This window comes from Panulirus ornatus, chromosome 15, assembly GCF_036320965.1.
Source record: "Panulirus ornatus isolate Po-2019 chromosome 15, ASM3632096v1, whole genome shotgun sequence".
NCBI lineage: Eukaryota > Metazoa > Arthropoda > Malacostraca > Decapoda > Palinuridae > Panulirus > Panulirus ornatus.
The window spans coordinates 16,110,179-16,131,592 of NC_092238.1; the positions used below are offsets into that span (position 1 = coordinate 16,110,179).

General features: G+C 39.1%; 1 protein-coding gene across 8 annotated transcripts in view; it reads right to left on the reverse strand.

Annotated features, from left to right (window-relative positions):
- The window catches only part of LOC139753730 (tuberin-like), a 582,506-nt gene that overhangs the window by 44,909 nt on the left and 516,183 nt on the right, over window positions 1-21,414 (reverse strand). For 7 of the 8 annotated variants that reach the window (XM_071670514.1, XM_071670517.1, XM_071670516.1 and 4 more), the window contains 2 exons: window positions 17,630-17,770; window positions 5,236-5,406 (listed from right to left, as the gene is read on the reverse strand). In XM_071670514.1, coding sequence (XP_071526615.1) covers window positions 5,236-5,406; window positions 17,630-17,770 — 312 coding nt within the window. The remainder of the gene's footprint in view (window positions 1-5,235; window positions 5,407-17,629; window positions 17,771-21,414) is intronic. The other variant, XM_071670519.1, reaches the window with a different exon arrangement.

Genomic DNA, 21,414 nt, shown 5'->3' on the forward strand with positions numbered 1-21,414 from the left:
GAATGCAGCCGGAAAATCATTGTGTGCCCAGAGGGTTAAATGCATATACAGCAATTAATATGATCAAGTTATCAGAATTTTTTTCTTTTTTTCAGCTTTCTGACATTCCTATTTACTGCTGATCAAAATGCTTTTGAGTTGGGCTTAATAAATCTCGAAGTACCATCATCTGGGAACATATCAATCGTGTTCATAGGGATAAACAATCTATGTTGTCTGAACTTGCAATCTCTTCTCAGCCTGTTTCATATATCTAAATTTATGATACAGGACAAGAATTTCATGGCATCTTTTACAATCTGACTATTACTAAGTTCCTTGCTCTGTCCTCTCAATTTTCAAAAGCCAATCATGATTAAAATCAGAGCTTTTCAGAAACGGCACATTAATATCAAGTCTTCCCTCTCTCTTCTCTCTTCCAGCATGGATAAATGTAAATTTTTTTCATATCTTTTCCTTGCAGTTTAGTAGCCTTACTACTGCTACAAACTTTGTTGCCTGCCAGCAAGCATCCTCAAGTAGATCAATGCTTCTCCTCATATGGGGTAACTAGACAGATGCTACATACTGAAGGCCAAATGTGTGCTGTAAGTACTTTTCTTAACATTTCCTTTTTCATGTACCGTAGGGTAGCTTCGATGATGACCAGAAAATAATCTACTTTTAAAACAATCCTCCTGATGTGATGTTCTGATAACAGGTTGTGTGCTATATTAACCCATGAGTTTCTTTCACATACTGATCCTTGCAGTTTGTTTCCTGTCATTTAGCAATGATGAGCTTCATCAACTTTGTGTCAAAACAAAGATGGAGACTGTCAAGGTGTCTTGGCAAATCTTAACCATACCTCTGACTTCCTACTTCTTCTATAATTTCAATATAAAACATTCCAGTATAATTCTAGTCATCACAAAAAAATTTCATAGATACAGAACAGAAGCGGTAATGAGAGTCCTACAGGATGATACTGATCACTCTAATGAAAAGGCACCTCGAACAAAATCACTTACGTCTACCTGTAGCTACACATTTCATTAAATCAACAACCAAAGAAGAAATGTCATATGTTTTCTGGCAATACAAAAATCAAAATCCATTCACCTTTCTCATTTGTCTTGTTCTTTTCTCACACTGTCTAATCATAGGCGTCTAGAGAAATTAATATCCAACACCTCTTCTTTCTGAACCTTTTTCACCTCATTTAGAAAGCATCTCTCTTGCAAATATTGTACTATACTCATCCATCTATTTTCAAACTACTTTCTTGACTGTTTTGCAAATTATACTCATCAAAACTACCAATCAGTAGTTTAATTCATTTTCCCATCTCCTCTCCAAAAAACAGGTAGTGGTGTGTGGTGTCCTTCCCTTCCTTGGAAGTGATCCCTCTCTTGTATATCTTTCTGAACATCACAAGTAGTCTACCATGCATTTCGGCACATTCTTTGAAAACAGATTTCAACAAGGTTATCTTCCTTACATACATCCAGATTTTGAATACCCTACTTCTATCTTCCCCATAGCCTTAAAATTTTCCATGGTTGTTCCCCCTTCCTAAATCTCCAGTGCTGAAGATAACAAGTCCCCCACTGTGAAAACACTTCTGAATTTTGTGTTTCACTCCTCACATATTACCTGATTATTTGCTCACTTCATAATTATCTGGGAGGTGGGTTGATTAGAAAGGGTAGTGAGTGGTGGGATGAAGAAGTAAGAGTATTAGTGAAAGAGAAGAGAGAGGCATTTGGACGATTTTTGCAGGGAAAAAATGCAATCGAGTGGGAGATGTATAAAAGAAAGAGACAGGAGGTCAAGAGAAAGGTGCAAGAGGTGAAAAAAAGGGCAAATGTGAGTTGGGGTGAGAGAGTATCATTAAATTTTAGGGAGAATAAAAAGATGTTCTGGAAGGAGGTAAATAAAGTGCGTAAGACAAGGGAGCAAATGGGAACTTCAGTGAAGGGCGCAAATGGGGAGGTGATAACAAGTAGTGGTGATGTGAGAAGGAGATGGAGTGAGTATTTTGAAGGTTTGTTGAATGTGTTTGATGATAGAGTGGCAGATATAGGGTGTTTTGGTCGAGGTGGTGTGCAAAGTGAGAGGGTTAGGGAAAGTGATTTGGTAAACAGAGAAGAGGTAGTGAAAGCTTTGCGGAAGATGAAAGCCGGCAAGGCAGCAGGTTTGGATGGTATTGCAGTGGAATTTATTAAAAAAGGGGGTGACTGTGTTGTTGACTGGTTGGTAAGGTTATTTAATGTATTTATGACTCATGGTGAGGTGCCTGAGGATTGGCGGAATGCGTGCATAGTGCCATTGTACAAAGGCAAAGGGGATAAGAGTGAGTGCTCAAATTAGAGAGGTATAAGTTTGTTGAGTATTCCTGGTAAATTATATGGGAGGGTATTGATTGAGAGGGTGAAGGCATGTACAGAGCATCAGATTGGGGAAGAGCAGTGTGGTTTCAGAAGTGGTAGAGGATGTGTGGATCAGGTGTTTGCTTTGAAGAATGTATGTGAGAAATACTTAGAAAAGCAAATGGATTTGTATGTAGCATTTATGGATCTGGAGAAGGCATATGATAGAGTTGATAGAGATGCTCTGTGGAAGGTATTAAGAATATATGGTGTGGGAGGAAAGTTGTTAGAAGCAGTGAAAAGTTTTTATCGAGGATGTAAGGCATGTGTACGTGTAGGAAGAGAGGAAAGTGATTGGTTCTCAGTGAATGTAGGTTGGCGGCAGGGGTGTGTGATGTCTCCATGGTTGTTTAATTTGTTTATGGATGGGGTTGTTAGGGAGGTAAATGCAAGAGTTTTGGAAAGAGGGGCAAGTATGAAGTCTGTTGGGGATGAGAGAGCTTGGGAAGTGAGTCAGTTGTTGTTCGCTGATGATACAGCGCTGGTGGCTGATTCATGTGAGAAACTGCAGAAGCTGGTGACTGAGTTTGGTAAAGTGTGTGGAAGAAGAAAGTTAAGAGTAAATGTGAATAAGAGCAAGGTTATTAGGTACAGTAGGGTTGAGGGTCAAGTCAATTCGGAGGTGAGTTTGAATGGAGAAAAACTGGAGGAAGTGAAGTGTTTTAGATATCTGGGAGTGGATCTGGCAGCGGATGGAACCATGGAAGCGGAAGTGGATCATAGGGTGGGGGAGGGGGCGAAAATTCTGGGGGCCTTGAAGAATGTGTGGAAGTCGAGAACATTATCTCGGAAAGCAAAAATGGGTATGTATGAAGGAATAGTGGTTCCAACAATGTTGTATGGTTGCGAGGCGTGGGCTATGGATAGAGTTGTGCGCAGGAGGATGGATGTGCTGGAAATGAGATGTTTGAGGACAATGTGTGGTGTGAGGTGGTTTGATCGAGTGAGTAACGTAAGGGTAAGAGAGATGTGTGGAAATAAAAAGAGCGTGGTTGAGAGAGCAGAAGAGGGTGTTTTGAAGTGGTTTGGGCACATGGAGAGGATGAGTGAGGAAAGATTGACCAAGAGGATATATGTGTCGGAGGTGGAGGGAACAAGGAGAAGAGGGAGACCAAATTGGAGGTGGAAAGATGGAGTGAAAAAGATTTTGTGTGATCGGGGCCTGAACATGCAGGAGGGTGAAAGGAGGGCAAGGAATAGAGTGAATTGGAGCGATGTGGTATACCGGGGTTGACGTGCTGTCAGTGGATTGAATCAAGGCATGTGAAGCGTCTGGGGTAAGCCATGGAAAGCTGTGTAGGTATGTATATTTGCGTGTGTGGACGTATGTATATACATGTGTATGGGGGGGTTGGGCCATTTCTTTCGTCTGTTTCCTTGCGCTACCTCGCAAACGCGGGAGACAGCGACAAAGTATAATAAATATAAAATAAATAAATATATTTATGGAATAGCTTTAGATTATTTGCCACTAACATACCTATGGGCTTTACAATATCTTCCCTAATTCTTTAATTGCTTTTGTCATTTGCCACAGATCTTCCACCTGTCTTACAGACTGTACTCATAATCTTGAGCATTACTTAACATATCTACATTATCAATTAAAATGGTTGAGATAAAGGTAAATTCTGTCATGGTCAAAGTAAGTTCAGTAAATGAACGAAACATTTATGAAGATATCAACCATATTGTTCCAAATTAGAAAGTGCATCACTAGTATAGTCTCTTCAATTACAGTGGTATAAAACATCATGAAAATCCAACAATAAGTGATAAAACTATATGAATTAGGAGATCTGCGCACTAGAGAGGAAACAGCATTCTGAAACCTATCCACACTTAAGAAAAGACAAGGGACCATAAGATAACTCTAAGTCACTAACAGATTAGACAATAGTGATACAATGTGATTGTTTGAAACTAGGGGGAACTATTCAACCAAAGGGCAATACAGGGGACTAGGCAAAACAACTGTGAAGATGTAAAATTGTGTACAGCAATATGATAGAGTAAAACAGAACAAGCTAAAAGAGAAAAGTAATAATACTGACTGAAAAAAGAAATGATGGGTTTCTATAGTGTTAATCACTATGTATACTATCAATTAAGCATGCATAACTTTCTATCAATCATCACACCAGTCTTCTAAAAGACTTAAAACCTGGCATATTGATTATGAGTGTATATAATAGTGATTAGCCATCTTACTTTGGCATGCAATGCAGGTGCAGTATTTACATACTTTTACAGAAACGTAAAACTACTCACCACACAAAGTCCATATATTTTCTTTAATACAGAATATCCTGCAAAATTTGGATTGCTTGGGGCCTGTACCTTTCTGAATAAACATCAGAATTTTCCAAATTTTGGAGAGAACTAGTGGAAATGTGTACACAAATTCAATAAACAATGAACTAACAAAAGAAGTACAAAAATATATAACGGAAGGCTAAAAGACTAGTACAACACAGGCAATCCAAAATTCCAAATTTTGGAGAGCATTCTAAATTTTGGAATCAAGTCCTATGGCATGAAATTATATGAATTTCATAGATTTCTGAACTTTAGAAATAAGACTTTTTGAGGTTAGACTGTACCAATTTATATTTCTGTTTTAGGTAATGAATGCTTCTTTTGTATGAATAAAACAAGTATTAAGCAACATGATCCTTATCATTATAGAAAAACTATTTGAATCACATACAGCATATCTGTACTTCCAAAGGAAAATAACAATATTCAATACGAATACCAAAAACTTCTGCAGTGGTCATCGCCAAATCATTTTGATTATTATACTTTTCCATATCATACTCACATCAGCATGAAGGGCAAGCTGTCGGACTACGATGGGCAAGTTATCATCAGAAACAAGCCTGTGAGTATCAATACCCACATATTCCTTTAATTCTGGCCGACACAATACACTCACAGTGTTGATGGAGTGCTCTCCAGGGGTAACCTCTACTACTGTATGGTTGAACTGACCCTAAAAATGATTGTTAAAAAAATAAATAGAAATTACAAATTGCACACAAATGAATTTACCAAATGTGCTTTGAAGACCCATCTGATCTAATTACCCATACAAATTTACCATCATCTCGAGCAATTGTTTAGTGGACCAGTCAGTTAAAACTTTCAAAAACAAATGAAGTATCTGTAGTCATCTAGTCATTATGACAAATAGCTAGTAAATAGCATAAGCACGAGACAACCTTCTGAAAGGTCATACCATAGATAGTTCTAAATACTGCATCGCATGGTATTTTTGTATAGGTGGTGTTGCAAGCTGTAAGCAGTTATCAACAAGATCACTTGCATTTTGATAAAAATCTGGTTGTATCAAATGCAGTTTACGTGTGTTATCAGTGAAAGAAGCTTCCTAAAGAACAACCATTTGCTTACATTTCAGTAATTCCCAAAGGATACATAATAATACATACAGGGATATCCTGTTGAACAGTCATAATGTGTTCCTTGAGGAAGAGCTTTTAACAAGGTCACTATAGTATATGTGATGTGGAGATATATATCCTTCTCTCAAAGTAATTTTTTACCAATGAGTACTAACAGTTTCATCTCCTAAATGATACTTTTCTCATCATGGTTGGTGTATTTCCAGCATTACTACTTGCAAACCCTTATCCAGACATCATGGGTATAGGTAGTTCGTTAATGTTCTTTTAAATGATGAAGTGAGTGACAGATTAAGTGTTCACATGCATATTTACAGTGATGCAAAGGAGCTAAGTGCTCACTTGCCCACAGTGCTCTACATAAGTTACTCGCCATTGGCTAAGCTAATGCAAACAAAATTGGTAGATGTGACCAGATCATATGTAAGCTCAAGCAGGCAGAGCATTATAGAGTAACAAAAAAAAAAGCCAGGAGCTCATTGGTGAATCTGCTAAATTAAAAAAAAAAAAAAAAGCCAAGAGCTCATAGAAAATCATCTCCCAGGAGTGAAAAATGTGTGTGTCTAAAATGTGTGGGTATGACACATGTTCCAACAAAGTAGCCAGGGACAGCTCAAAGATGCACTCCAAATAGGAGCAGGGAAAGAGTGTTTCCTTTGTGGCAGGAAGAAAAGTGCTAAGCAAAGTCCCTCAGTTGTTGGAAGACATGCACAAAGGTTGTTTTCAAGCCATCCTCAATCCAATGCAGTTGGGAATGCCCAGTTGCAGACCCTCCAAATCAAATATACACAATCATACACAATGAAAGGTGTTACCAGACTCCACTTGCATAAGGATACACTGCAAGTGAAAAGTCACCCTGGGGAGGTAGTTGTATTCTCAATTCATATATTTTTTTCGGGGGAAAAGCTTTCAATTTATGCTTTTAACATTTACACTGTGTTTAGGAGCTCATCTTACACTAAAACAAAGGAAGAACTATAAAAGATATGATCTACTAATATATTTCCCTGTGGGTCCAGGATAGTCAAACAAAAGGCTCAAATTGTTCACATAAGTTTAACATGGCAAGTCAAAATGTATCAACAAATATACATATACACACATTACAGAGTAGTCATGATGGTGCTGTATGGATGTGAGACAGAGGCCCTAGATGAAAAAGTAATGATGACGGTGAATGAGATGGAAATAAATATACGAGGACAACAAGTGGTGCAAGGAGGGTTGATAGAATAAAATATGATAGAGTAAGAAAGTGGTGTATTAGTATAAGGAGTATGACTTAGAGAGTTGAAGAGGATGAGCTACAATGGATGCATTTTGCAGGGAAGCAGTGCAAATGAGGAAGATGTATAAAAGAGTGGGGCAGGAGGTCAAGAGAAAGGTTCAAGAGGTGAAAAAGAGGGCAAATGAGAGTTGGGGTGAGAGAGTATCATTAAATTTTAGGGAGAATAAAAAGATGTTTTGCAAGGAGGTAAATAAAGTGCATAAGACAAGAGAACAAATGGGAACATTGGTGAAGGGGGTTAATGGGGAGGTGATAAGTAGGGGTGATGTGAGAAGATGGACTGAGTATTTTGGAGGTTTGTGGAATGAGTTTGATGATAGAGTGGCAGATATAGGGTGTTTTGGTTGGGGTGGTGTGCGAAGTGAGAGGGTCAGGGGGAATGGTTTGGTAAACAGAAAAGAGGTAGTGAAAGCTTTGCAGAAGATGAAAGCCGGCAAGGTGCCGGGTTTGGTTGGTACTGCAGTGGAAATCATTAAAAAAGGGGGTGACTGTATTGTTGGTTGGTTGGTAAGGATATTCAATGTATGTATGGATCATGATGAAGTGCCTGAGGATTGGCAGAATGCATGCATAGTGCCATTGTACAAAGGCAAAGGGGATAAAGGTGAGTGTTCAAATTACAGAGGCATAAGTTTGTTGAGTATTCCTGGGAAATTATAGGGGAAGGTATTAATTGAGAGGGTAAAGGCATGTACAGAGCATCAGACTGGGGAGGAGCAGTGTGGTTTTGGAAGTGGCAGAGGATGTGTGGATCAGGTGTTTGCTTTGAAGAATGTATGTGAGAAATACTTAGAAAAACATATAGATTTATATGAAGCATTTATGGATCTGGAGAAGGTATATGATAGGGATGATAGAGATGCTTTGTGGAAGGTTTTAAGAGTACATAGTGTGGCAGATAAGGTGCTAGAACCAGTGAAAAGTTTTTACCAAGGGTGTAAGGCATGTGTATGAGTAGGAAGAAAGGAAAGTGACCTGGTTCCCAGTGGATGTCAGTTTGCAGCAGGGGTGAGTGATGTCTCCATGGTTGTTTAATCTCCTGATGGATGGGGTGGTTAGGGAAGTGAATGCAAGAGTTTTGGAGAGGGGACATATGCTGTCTATTGTGAATGAGAGAGCTTGGGAAGTGAGTCAGTTTTTGTTCATTGATGATACAGTGCTGGTGGCTGATTCGGGTGAGAAACTGCAGAGGTTGGTGACCAAGTTTGGTAAAGTATGTGAAAGAAGAAAGTTGAGAATAAATGTGAATAAGAGCAAGGTTATTAGGTTCAGTAGGGTTGAGGTACAAGTTAATTGGGACGTAAGTTTGAATGGAGAAAAACTGGAGGAAGTGAAGTGTTTTAAATATCTGGGAGTGGACTTGGCAGCAGATGAAACCATGGAAGTGGAAAAGAGTCACAGGGTGGGGAGGGGGCGAAAGTTCTGGGAGCGTTGAAGAATGTGTGGAAGGCAAGAACGTTATCTGAGAGCAAAAATGGGTATGTTTGAAGGAATGGATGAAGGCAGCAAGTATGAATATTTACATGTGTGAATATGTATGTTTGTGTATGTACATGTATGTATACAATGAAATGTATATGTATGTATATGAGCATGTATGGGTATATATATATATATATATATATATATATATATATATATATATATATATATATATATATATATATATATATATATATATATTCCCTGGGGATAGGGGAGAAAGAATACTTCCCACGTATTCCCTGCGTGTCGTAGAAGGCGACTAAAAGGGGAGGGAGCGGGGGGCTGGAAATCCTCCCCTCTCATTATTTTTTTTTATTTTTCCAAAAGAAGGAACAGAGAAGGGGGCCAGGTGAGGATATTCCCTCAAAGGCCCAGTTCTCTGTTCTTAACGCTACCTCGCTAACGCGGGAAATGGCGAATAGTTTGAAAGAAAAAGAAAGATATATATATATATATATATATATATATATATATATATATATATATATATATATATATATATATATATATATATACATATATATACGTGTATGTGGGTGGGTGGGCCTTTCTTTGTCTGTTATCCTTGCTCTACCTTGCTGATGCAGGAAACAGCGATCCAGTAAGATAAATATAATACATCAATAATGAAACAGCGATTCAGTAAGATAAATAAAATACATCAATAATAAGAAATATATATTGAGTGGAATAGGATCCTTAGTAAACAAGAATGGGGAACCCGTTGTGGAAGATAAAAGCATAGCAACATCCCTGAACAAAATTTTTTGTTCTGCATTTCCACTAGAAAGCAACTACACAAATTTTGAGACTGGAAAATTGCACTCACTGAATACAAGAACTCACTATCACAGTTAGAGAAGTAATAATGCAGATAGATAAAAGATGTTCTGGAAGGAGGTAAATAGGGTGCGTAAGACAAGGGAGCAAATGGGAACTTCAGTGAAGGGCGTAAATGGGGAGGTGATAACAAGTAGCGGTGATGTGAGAAGGAGATGGAATGAGTATTTTGAAGGTTTGTTGAATGTGTCTGATGACAGAGTGGCAGATATAGGGTGTTTTGGTCGAGGTGGTGTGCAAAGTGAGAGGGTTAGGGAAAATGATTTGGTAAACAGAGAAGAGGTAGTAAAAGCTTTGCGGAAGATGAAAGCCGGCAAGGCAGCAGGTTTGGATGGTATTGCAGTGGAATTTATTAAGAAAGGGGGTGACTGTATTGTTGACTGGTTGGTAAGGTTATTTAATGTATGTATGACTCATGGTGAGGTGCCTGAGGATTGGCGGAATGCGTGCATAGTGCCATTGTACAAAGGCAAAGGGGATAAGAGTGAGTGCTCAAATTACAGAGGTATAAGTTTGTTGAGTATTCCTGGTAAATTATATGGGAGGGTATTGATTGAGAGGGTGAAGGCATGTACAGAGCATCAGATTGGGGAAGAGCAGTGCGGTTTCAGAAGTGGTAGAGGATGTGTGGATCAGGTGTTTGCTTTGAAGAATGTATGTGAGAAATACTTAGAAAAGCAAATGGATTTGTATGTAGCATTTATGGATCTGGAGAAGGCATATGATAGAGTTGATAGAGATGCTCTGTGGAAGGTATTAAGAATATATGGTGTGGGAGGCAAGTTGTTAGAAGCAGTGAAAAGTTTTTATCGAGGATGTAAGGCATGTGTACGTGTAGGAAGAGAGGAAAGTGATTGGTTCTCAGTGAATGTAGGTTTGCGGCAGGGGTGTGTGATGTCTCCATGGTTGTTTAATTTGTTTATGGATGGGGTTGTAAAGGAGGTAAATGCAAGAGTCCTGGAAAGAGGGGCAAGTATGAAGTCTGTTGGGGATGAGAGAGCTTGGGAAGTGAGTCAATTGTTGTTCGCTGATGATACAGCGCTGGTGGCTGATTCATGTGAGAAACTGCAGAAGCTGGTGACTGAGTTTGGTAAAGTGTGTGGAAGAAGAAAGTTGAGAGTAAATGTGAATAAGAGCAAGGTTATTAGGTACAGTAGGGGTGAGGGTCAAGTCAATTGGGAGGTGAGTTTGAATGGAGAAAAACTGGAGGAAGTGAAGTGTTTTAGATATCTGGGAGTGGATCTGTCAGCGGATGGAACCATGGAAGCGGAAGTGGATCATAGGGTGGGGGAGGGGGTGAAAATTTTGGGAGCCTTGAAAAATGTGTGGAAGTCGAGGACATTATCTCGGAAAGCAAAAATGGGTATGTTTGAGGGAATAGTGGTTCCAACAATGCTGTATGGTTGCGAGGCGTGGGCTATGGATAGAGATGTGCGCAGGAGGATGGATGTGCTGGAAATGAGATGTTTGAGGACAATGTGTGGTGTGCGGTGGTTTGATCGAGTAAGTAACGTAAGGGTAAGAGAGATGTGTGGAAATAAAAAGAGCGTGGTCGAGAGAGCAGAAGAGGGTGTTTTGAAATGGTTTGGGCACATGGAGAGAATGAGTGAGGAGAGATTGACCAAGAGGATATATGTGTCGGAGGTGGAGGGAACGAGGAGAAGAGGGAGACCAAATTGGAGGTGGAAAGATGGAGTGAAAAAGATTTTGTGTGATCGGGGCCTGAACATGCAGGAGGGTGAAAGGAGGGCAAGAAATAGAGTGAATTGGAGTCATGTGGTATACAGGGGTTGACGTGCTGTCAGTGGATTGAAGCAAGGCATGTGAAGCGTCTGGGGTAAACCATGGAAAGCTGTGTAGGTATGTATATTTGCGTGTGTGGACGTGTGTATGTACATGTGTATGGGGGGGGGGGCCATTTCTTTCGTCTGTTTCCTTGCGCTACCTCGCAAACGCGGGAGACAGCGACAAAGTATAAAAAAAAAAAAAAAAAAAAAAAAAAAAAAGATAAACTGAAGACCAATATAACCCAGGTCCTAATTGTTTCTATCCAAGAGTGATTAAAAATGTCAAACATGAATTGCCAGAACATCAACCCAGATTTTCAATAAATCAATCCAGGAAATATTAGTCCTAGGGATTGGAGACTGGCAGGTGTCACTACTATGTACAAAATGGAAAGCCACAAATTGTCTAGTAATTACTGTCCTATTATCCTCAAAATTACAAGTAAACTTCTGGAGTTGATTATTAGAGATAAAATCGTACACTATCTGGAACACAGGCTGATCAATAACACACAGCATGGTTTAGAAGATGCAAACCATCCTCTACAAACCTCCTTGAATCTTTTATTCGTATTCATTATACTTTGTCGCTGTCTCTTTCGTTAGCGAGGTAGTGCAAGGAAACACACAAAAGAATGGCCCAACCAACCTACATACACATTTATATACATACACGTCAACACATGCACATATACATACCTATACATCTCAATGTATACATATATATACACACAGACATATACATATATACACATGTATATAATTCATAGTCTGCCCTTATTCATTCCCGTCAACACCCCACCACACATGAAATAACAACCCCCCCCACATGTGCGCGAGGTAGCACTAGGAAAAGACAACAAAGGCCACATTCGTTCACACTCATTCTCTAGCTGTCATGCATAATGCACCAAAACCACAGCTCCCTCTCCACATCCAGGCCCCACAGAACTTTCCATGGTTTACTCCAGACGCTTCACATGCCCTGGCTCAATCCACTGACAACACGTTGACCCCGGTAAACCACATCGTTCCAATTCACTCTATTCCTTGCAAGCCTTTCATCTTCCTGCATGTTCAGGCTCCGATTGCTCAAAATCTTTTTCATTCCATCTTTCCACCTCCAATTTGGTCTTCCACTTCTCCTCGTTCCCTCCAACTATGACACATATATACACTTTGTCAATCTTTTCTCACTCATTCCCTCCATGTGACCAAACCATTTCAAAACAACCTCTTCTGCAATCTCAACCACACTCTTTTTATTACCACACATCTCTCTTACCCTTTCATTGCTTACTCGATCAAACCACCTCACACCACATATTGTCCTGAAACATTTCATTTCCAGCACATCCACCCTCCTCCACACAACTCTACCTATAGCCCACGCCTCGCAACCATATATCATTGTTGGAACCACTATTCCTTCAAACATGCCCATTTTTCCATTCCAAGATATCATTCTCGACTTCCACACATTCTTCAACGCTCCCAGATCTTTCACACCCCTTCCCCAACCTGTGATTCATTTTCGCTTCCATGCTTCCATCCGCTGCCAGATCCACTCCCAGATATCTAAAACACTTCACTTCCTCCAGTTTTTCTCCATTCAAACTTACTTCCCAATTGACTTGTCCCTCAACCCTACTATACCTAATAACCTTGCATTTATTCACATTTACTCTCAGCCTTCTTTCACACACTTTACCAAACTCAGTCACCAGCTTCTGCAATTTCTCAGCCAAGTCAGCCATCAGCGCTGTATCATCAGCGAACAACAACTGACTCACTTCCCAAGCTCGCTCATCCACAACAGACTGCATACTTGCCCCTCTTTCCAAAACTCTTGCATTCACCTCCCTAACAACCCTATCCATAAACAAATTAAACAACCATGGAGACATCACACACCCCTGCCACAAACCAACATTCACTGAGAACTAATCACTTTCCTCTCTTCCTACATGTACACATGCCTTACATCCTTGATAAAAACTTTTCACTGCTTCTAAAAACTTGCCTCCCACACCATATATTCTTAATACCTTCCACAGAGCATCCCTATCAACTCTTATCACATGCCTTCTCCAGCTACATAAATGTTACATACAAATCCATTTGCTTTTCTAAGCATTTCTCACATACATTCTTCAAAGCAAATACATTCTTCAAAGCAAATACCTGATCCACACATCCTCTACCACTTCTAAAACCACACTGCTCTTCCCCAATCTGATGCTCTGTACATGCCTTCACCCTCTCAATCAATACCCACCCATATAATTTCCCAGGAATACTCAACAAACTTATACCTCTGTAATTTGAGCACTCGCTTTTATCCCCTTTGCCTTTGTACAATTGCACTATGCAAGCATTCTGCCAATCCTCAGGCACCTCACCATGAGTCATACATACATTAAACAACCTTACCAACCAGTCAACAATACAGTCACCCCCTTTTCAATAAATTCCACTGCAATATCATCCAAACCCGCTGTCTTGCCGGCTTTCATCTTCTGTAAAGCTTTTACTACCTCTCCTCTATTTACCAAATCATTCTCCCTAACCCTCTCACTTTGCACACCAACTCGACCAAAATGCCCTATATCTGCCACTCTATCATCAAACACATTCAACAAACCTTCAAAATATTCACTCCATCTCCTTCTCACATCACCACTACTTGTTATCACCTCCCTATTTGCCTGCTACACTGATGTTCCCTTTTGTTCTCTTGTCTTATGCACTTTATTTACCTCCTTCCAAAACATCTTTTTATTCTCCCTAGAATTTAATAATACTCTCTCACCCCAACTCTCATTTGCCCTCTTTTTCACCTCTTGCACCTTTTTTTCACCTCTGCTTCCTTTTATACATCTCCCACTCATTTGCATTATTTCCCTGCAAAAATCGTCCAAATGCCTCTCTCTTCTCTTTCACTAACAATCCTACTTCTCCATCCCACCACGCACTACCCTTTCTAATCTGCCCACCTCCCACGCTTCTCATGCCACAAGCATCTTTTGCACAAGCCATCACTGCTTCCCTAAATACATCCCATTCCTCCCCCACTCCTTTTACGTCCTTTGTTCTCCTGGTACTTCCTCACACAAGTCTCCTTCCCAAGTTCACTTACTCTCACTACTCTCTTCACCCCAACATTCTTTCTTCTTTTCTGAAAACCCCTGCAAATCTTCACTTTCGCCTCCACAAGATAATGATCAGACATCCCTCCAGTTGCACCTCTCAGCACATTAACATCCAAAAGTCTCTCTTTCGTGCACCTATCAATCAACACATAATCCAATAATGCTCTCTGTCCATCTCTCCTACTTCATATATAATCTTTTGCATCTTTCTCTTTTTAAACCAGGTATTCCCAATCACCAGTCCTTTTTCAGCACATAAATCTACAAGCTCTTCACCATTTCTATTTACAACACTGAACACCCCATGTACACCAATTATTCCCTCAACAGCCACATTACTCACCTTTGCATTCAAATTCTCATGCATCAAAACTACTAATACACTCACTCAGCTGCTCCCAAAACATTTGCCTCTCATGATCTTTCTTCTCATGCCCAGGTGCATATGCATCAATAATCACCCATCTCTCTCCATCAACTTTCAGTTTTACCCATACCAATCTAGAGTTTACTTTCTTACACTATCACATACTCCCACAACTCCTGTTTCAGGAGTAGTGCTACCCCTTCCCTTGCTCTCATCCTCTAAATAACCCCTGACTTTACTCCCAAGACATTCCCAAACCACTATTCCCCTTTACCCTTGAGCTTCGTTTCACTCAGAGCAAAAACATCCAGGTTCCTTTCCTCAAACATACTACCTATCTCTCCTTTTTTCTCATCTTGGTTACATCCACACACATTTAGACACCCCAATCTGAGCCTACAAGGAGGATGAGCACTCCCCACATGACTCCTTCTGTTTCCCCTTTTTGAAAGTTAAAATACAAGGAGGGGAGGGTTTCTAGCCCCCTGTTCCCGTCCCCTTTAGACGCCTTCTACGGCAAATAAGGAATGCGTGGGAAGTATTCTTTCTCCCCTATCCCCACAATAAGAAAAAAGCAATAGATATAATATTTCTGGACTTCCAGAAAGCATTTGAAAAACTCCACCATATTAACTTGAAGCACAACATCTGGGCCTTGGGGATTACTGGTTGCATAGAAAATTGGGTAGAAGCCTGGTTATGTAACAGGAAGCACAGAGTCGTAAAGAATGGGGAATCAACACCGTGGTCAGTGTACTTGGGCCTATACTTTTCATCATTTATATTAAAGATACTGTAGTAGAGCTAAATGCTATGGTGTTCAAATTTGCAAATGATACAAAGATCAGCAGTGACATATTAACTAAGAAAATAGGCTATGATTATAAAAGAATCCAGATATAATTGCTGATATAATTTGCCATTACTTAATGGCAAAAGCCATTTAACATCAATAAATGTCAGCTGTTACAAGTAGGAACCCTAAACAAAATTTCTGATAATGAACCGATGGGCCACAAGATAAAGGACACCCCTAGTGTGAGAGATCTATGGGTCACTGTCTCAAATAATTTCACATTCTCCAAGCACAGTAATGAAGCTGCCAAGAAAGCAAATGGAATGTTAGGGTTTAAAAGCAGAACTTTACGTACAAAAGCAAGGAGGTGATACTGCCAGTATACCTAAGTCTTGTTGGACCACACTTTAAATATGCAAAGCAGTTTTGGGCCCCACACTTAAGCAAGGACACTCTTGAATTGGAAGCAGTGCAGCAAAGAGCAACTACATTGATTCCCTTCTCACATATCATACCATATGAGGAGAGACTGCAAGAATTAATCTTGTTCTCCCTAAGCAAGAGGCACCTCCAAGAAAAATGAACAGAATGTTTCAAAATACTTGAAGGATTCAAAAATGATATTGAACATTTCTTTACAGTAGCACCAGCATTACCAACAAGAGAAAATGGATTAAAACTTAAGAGGTCATAGAGTTCATCTGGACTGTACAAAATATTTTTTTTATCAACAACATTAATGATGCTTGGAATAAGCTCACAAAAAATGTAATTCAGAGCAACACTCATAATATCTTCAAAATTAAGTTTGATCATCACTCCTCACCCTCTTGTACTGAATATTTTATTTACTCAGTCATTATAACACATTGGTATATCATGCTTCCTTTGTCAAGCACTGGCCATGTTGCGGTATCATACACTGATAAACCCATGTCACCTGCGCTTTGATAGAGTAATTAAGAATTACTGCATCATTCTTTAACATCAGGAATAATAATAACCATGGTGGGCCAAGAGACTGGAGCTCAAGTTTATCCTTAGTCTTGCCTCTATAAGAAAAAAATAATGGGATGCAAGACATACTTATGTTCATTCAACGTTGTTTCTTTCCTATTAAAACTACCTTCAGGCTTATTAATCCTGCAAGGCATTTTTTTTCTGTTTTCCTCCCAGTATGTGCTGGAGGGAGTAGAGGATGGGAAGAGAGCCTCTGCTTTGCTATCCCATTCTTCTACTGCTTACAAGGGAGCTTTTTTTTTTCTAGCATTTAGGCCAGACCACCTTGCTTGGACCTTGGGTTTGTGTATCTATGTAATTCATTGGGCAAAGCCTTATGACTGCATGCAGCAACAGGGGACAAATTTACAGATGGGTTGGCTTAAAAAGAAGTGTTTGCTGCAATGAGAATTTTATATCTTCTAAAAAGTGAATACATTCTCTGTACTTCTCTACTTCTAAGAGAACAGATTCTTTGTACCTCTTGTGAGCTTCATGTAAACTTTTATAGCTATGAAAGACAATGCTTATTCTTTGTTACTATTAGACCCAGTCACTGTAACATGACCAAAAATTAAATTTTCATCTTAAATTAAAGAAATGTTGAATCAATTACAGAACCACTGCATTTATTTGAGCTTTGAGGAAAGAATGTTGTTTGGATGATATCTAAGAGTTGAACCAAGATACTTACGGAAGCATAGAGAAAGTGCAATAAGTCTTTAGCAATGCAAAGAGCAGTTCAGTTAATCTTAGATACTTAAAACAACTATAATAATGTTGCTTACGAATGCAAGATGAAGTACTGTGACAAACAGCTGATAAAGACGATACTACAGAACCATGCTATTTATAGCATGATGTTATTATGGACAAATCTTACATCAATCATTTAAGAGCAGAGATTGCAAAGAAATGATATGAAAAATTCAAATTATTTGAAATGTCAGTTAATACACATAAAAGTGTTTTCATGCATTATGAAAATTCACATCAATGTGCATGAACAGTATATTTAATTTCTACAAATAATCATGCACTCAACAAAACATTATTTCTTATCATAATCTACTTACCTTCACGGTACCGATACTGTAGGGCCGATTGCTCTCATTGTAAACAATTGTAACATAATTATTGCCTATATGGCGCTTCTTTCCAATGCAATTTGGGTCTGAATCCTTTGTTGGAATTAGTGTTGAAACATGGAATACAACCTGAAACACAAAAGGTTAGCAGACATAACCACATATTTTTCACTTAACATTTCAAACATGCAAATTAGCTTGCAGGATTCACACACACAAATTATCTAGAAGGAAATAAATTTTAGGGTTGTGTGTGTGTAAGTTGCACTTTGGAGTTGACATTGGCCCTAAAATGTCAACAGAGTTGAAAATTACAAAAATAGTTTGGAGACACTGTCTGCTGGTATTAGAAAAACTTTCAATTAGACGGATAAGAAAATATTAGCAAGATGTTCACATCACACTTATGACAAAGCTAGAATATGCTTTACACATTTGGTCACTGCAACTAAAGAAGCACAAACAGCTAATAGAGAAGGTCCAGAGAACAATAACAAAAATGGCTCAAGTAACAGAACTGAGAGATAAGTTACAAGGAAAGGCTAGAGACTTTAAATTTGCTCACCTTGGAAGAAAGAAGAACACGGGGTGGCCTTATAACAACTTGTAAGTTTCTTAAACAGATCAGTGATACAGACAGTGAATAGTTCTTTCATAATGCAGGGACAGAGCAACCAAAGGACATAATGTGAAATGAAGCAAGAAACTTGATTAAAAAGAAGTAAAGAAGTACTGTACTTTCACAGTATAAGACTGGTGGGTGAATGGAATAAAATGACTGAGGTAATGGTTAATGCAGACAGCATAGATAAATTTATGAAGTTGTATGACAGAAGAGAATGTTCAAGAGATGGGACCCCAAAAGTGTGAAACTCCCTCCCAGTACTATAAGTAATTACAAATAGTTAAGAACACATGATGTATCAAAGCACTCCTATTGGATAAGAGTAATAGACGAATGGAATAAAATAACTCATGACATTGATAATGCAAACAAATTGAAGATGTGTAATACTAGAGATTATTTGAGAGATGGGGCCCTGCAAGTATAAAACTTCCACCCCATATGGTAGAACTAGGTAATTACAAATAGGTAATTACATGTGTTGTTAAGAAGTATATTCAAGTAATAACCTTACGTATGATGTGATCAGCTTGCTGAAAATTCCATATCCATCAACTTGAATGCTATCCTAACATTTAATAGTAGATGGTTAGTCTCAACTACTTCCCTAATCAGGGACTCTCCTGACTGGCTAAGGACAAAGGCAACTCCCATGTCTTTCTCAAGTTTGGTCAACACACCTACAAAAGCACAAAGAGCTAACTGGGAAAGTCCAAGGGGGGGTAAAAAAGATGGTACAAGAATTAAGAGAGCTAAGTTATAGAGAAGAGCTAGAAGCATTAAATTTGCTCATCTTGGAACAGAAAGAAGAGTAAGTGGTGACTCAATCATAACCTTTAATTTTTCAAAACATATCAGTGACATAATCAGTTATTCAAGAGCTTTGGAGACAGAAGAAGCAGAAGGCATACTATGATATTAAGCAAAAAATACTCAAAAAGATGTGAGGGAGTGCTTCTATAGTATAAAAATGATTGGTTAAAGGGTCAAAAGGCATGAAGAAAGGGTTAATGCAGACAACATTTAGGAATCCAAGATGTATGATAAAGAATGTTCAAGAGAGGAGGCCCTACAACTACAAAACTCCCTCCCCACACAGTACAAACAGCTACTCTATATACAAAACAGAAGATATATGTCAGAGGAGCCTTCTTGAAAAGGGTGGTCACCACCACCAGTGGAGTATTGCAGGGTTCTGTGTTGGATGGAGCATGGACTCCCAGAGAGAAGCAAGATTAGTACAGAAGGGGAGTTGCTGAATCAAAAGAAGGAAGTGAAAGGAAGAAAGAAAGATGGACAGAGTCTTTTGAAGAACTTATAATGAGAATTTTAGACTCCAAAGTAGGTCAGGTATATGATAAATGATATTCACATGAGTAAATGAAAAGTAATGATGATGGATCATGGTGAAAGAAGGCCTTAATATGTAAATGATGTGGAAAGAAATATGCTGTAGGAATCCGTGCAGGATCAGGACTTGGGAGCTGACACTGTCCCTAACATGTTGCCATAGTCCACAATATAAGAATGGGAAGAGAGACAAAATGTCGGCAAGTAAACTTCAAATCAGCATTCAATACTTGGAAAAAGAAATATTTCATAAGTTGTTTATGTCTTGCATAAGGCCAAAAATAAAATATGGTCACTACAGCTAAAGAAACACAAAGAGCTTAGAGAGAAGGTCTAGAGGAAGGTAACAAAAATGATAACAGAATTAAGAGAGTCGAGTTATAGGAAAATATCAGGGAAGAGGGATAAAAGGCTATGCAACTGTGCCATCACCAAGAATATGAGAGGGTGTTACAGAGCATGGATGGAATGGGTCAAGAATAATGTGGTTGAAAGGAAAGACTGGAACTGTGAGGTACATCTCAACTTTTCCTGTCCTTACATGCCTCCCTCACACATACCATTCTACAAATTCTTCCAACAGTTTTCTCCAAGTCTCCTTCTTGCATGGAGTTTTCCTCTCACGCCAACCTCTTTAATCATAGTATTGTACATTGTCCTTGTAAATCCCCCAACTTGCATTCTTTCCATATACCCAAACCACCTCAAAGTATTATTTTTCACCCACTCTACCACTTCACAACCATTCCCTTTGCATTCCCTGTCATACAACATCTCTTGTACATCCTCTCATTTCTTCTTACACCTCATCATTTCTTTCTTCTTACCACATGCTCCCCTCATATAGCTCACTTTCACAGCCTAGACTCTTGACCTCTGTGGCTCATTCTATGTCAGTATTTCGGCTGCATTGGTCAGGGTTGGGAGGACTATGATATCCCTTAATCCTCTTTTCACTTCCATACTTACACCTCTACTTTACACAATTCTATCAAGGGACCCAGTGACCTTTTGCCATCACCAAGAATATGAGAGGGTGTTACAGAGCATGGATGGAATGGGTCAAGAATAATGTGGTTGAAAGGAAAGACTGGAACTGTGAGGTACATCTCAACTTTTCCTGTCCTTACATGCCTCCCTCACACATACCATTCTACAAATTCTTCCAACAGTTTTCTCCAAGTCTCCTTCTTGCATGGAGTTTTCCTCTCACGCCAACCTCTTTAATCATAGTATTGTACATTGTCCTTGTAAACTCCCCAACTTGCATTCTTTCCATATACCCAAACCACCTCAAAGTATTATTTTTCACCCACTCTACCACTTCACAACCATTCCCTTTGCATTCCCTGTCATACAACATCTCTTGTACATCCTCTCATTTCTTCTTACACCTCATCATTTCTTTCTTCTTACCACATGCTCCCCTCATATAGCTCACTTTCACAGCCTAGACTCTTGACCTCTGTGGCTCATTCTATGTCAGTATTTCGGCTGCATTGGTCAGGGTTGGGAGGACTATGATATCCCTTAATCCTCTTTTCACTTCCATACTTACACCTCTACTTTACACAATTCTATCAAGGGACCCAGTGACCTTTTGACCATGTACTATTCTCTCCCTTATCTCTCCATCAATATCATCAAATTTACCCAAGATAGCTCCTAACTACTTAAATTTTCTCACCTCTTCCAGTCTCTCTAAGTACACTTTGTTTCACTGTATAAGGTTTTGCAAAATCTATATTTTCAAGATTCCTTTCAAACACCTTTACTTTACTTTTACTCACGTTTACTT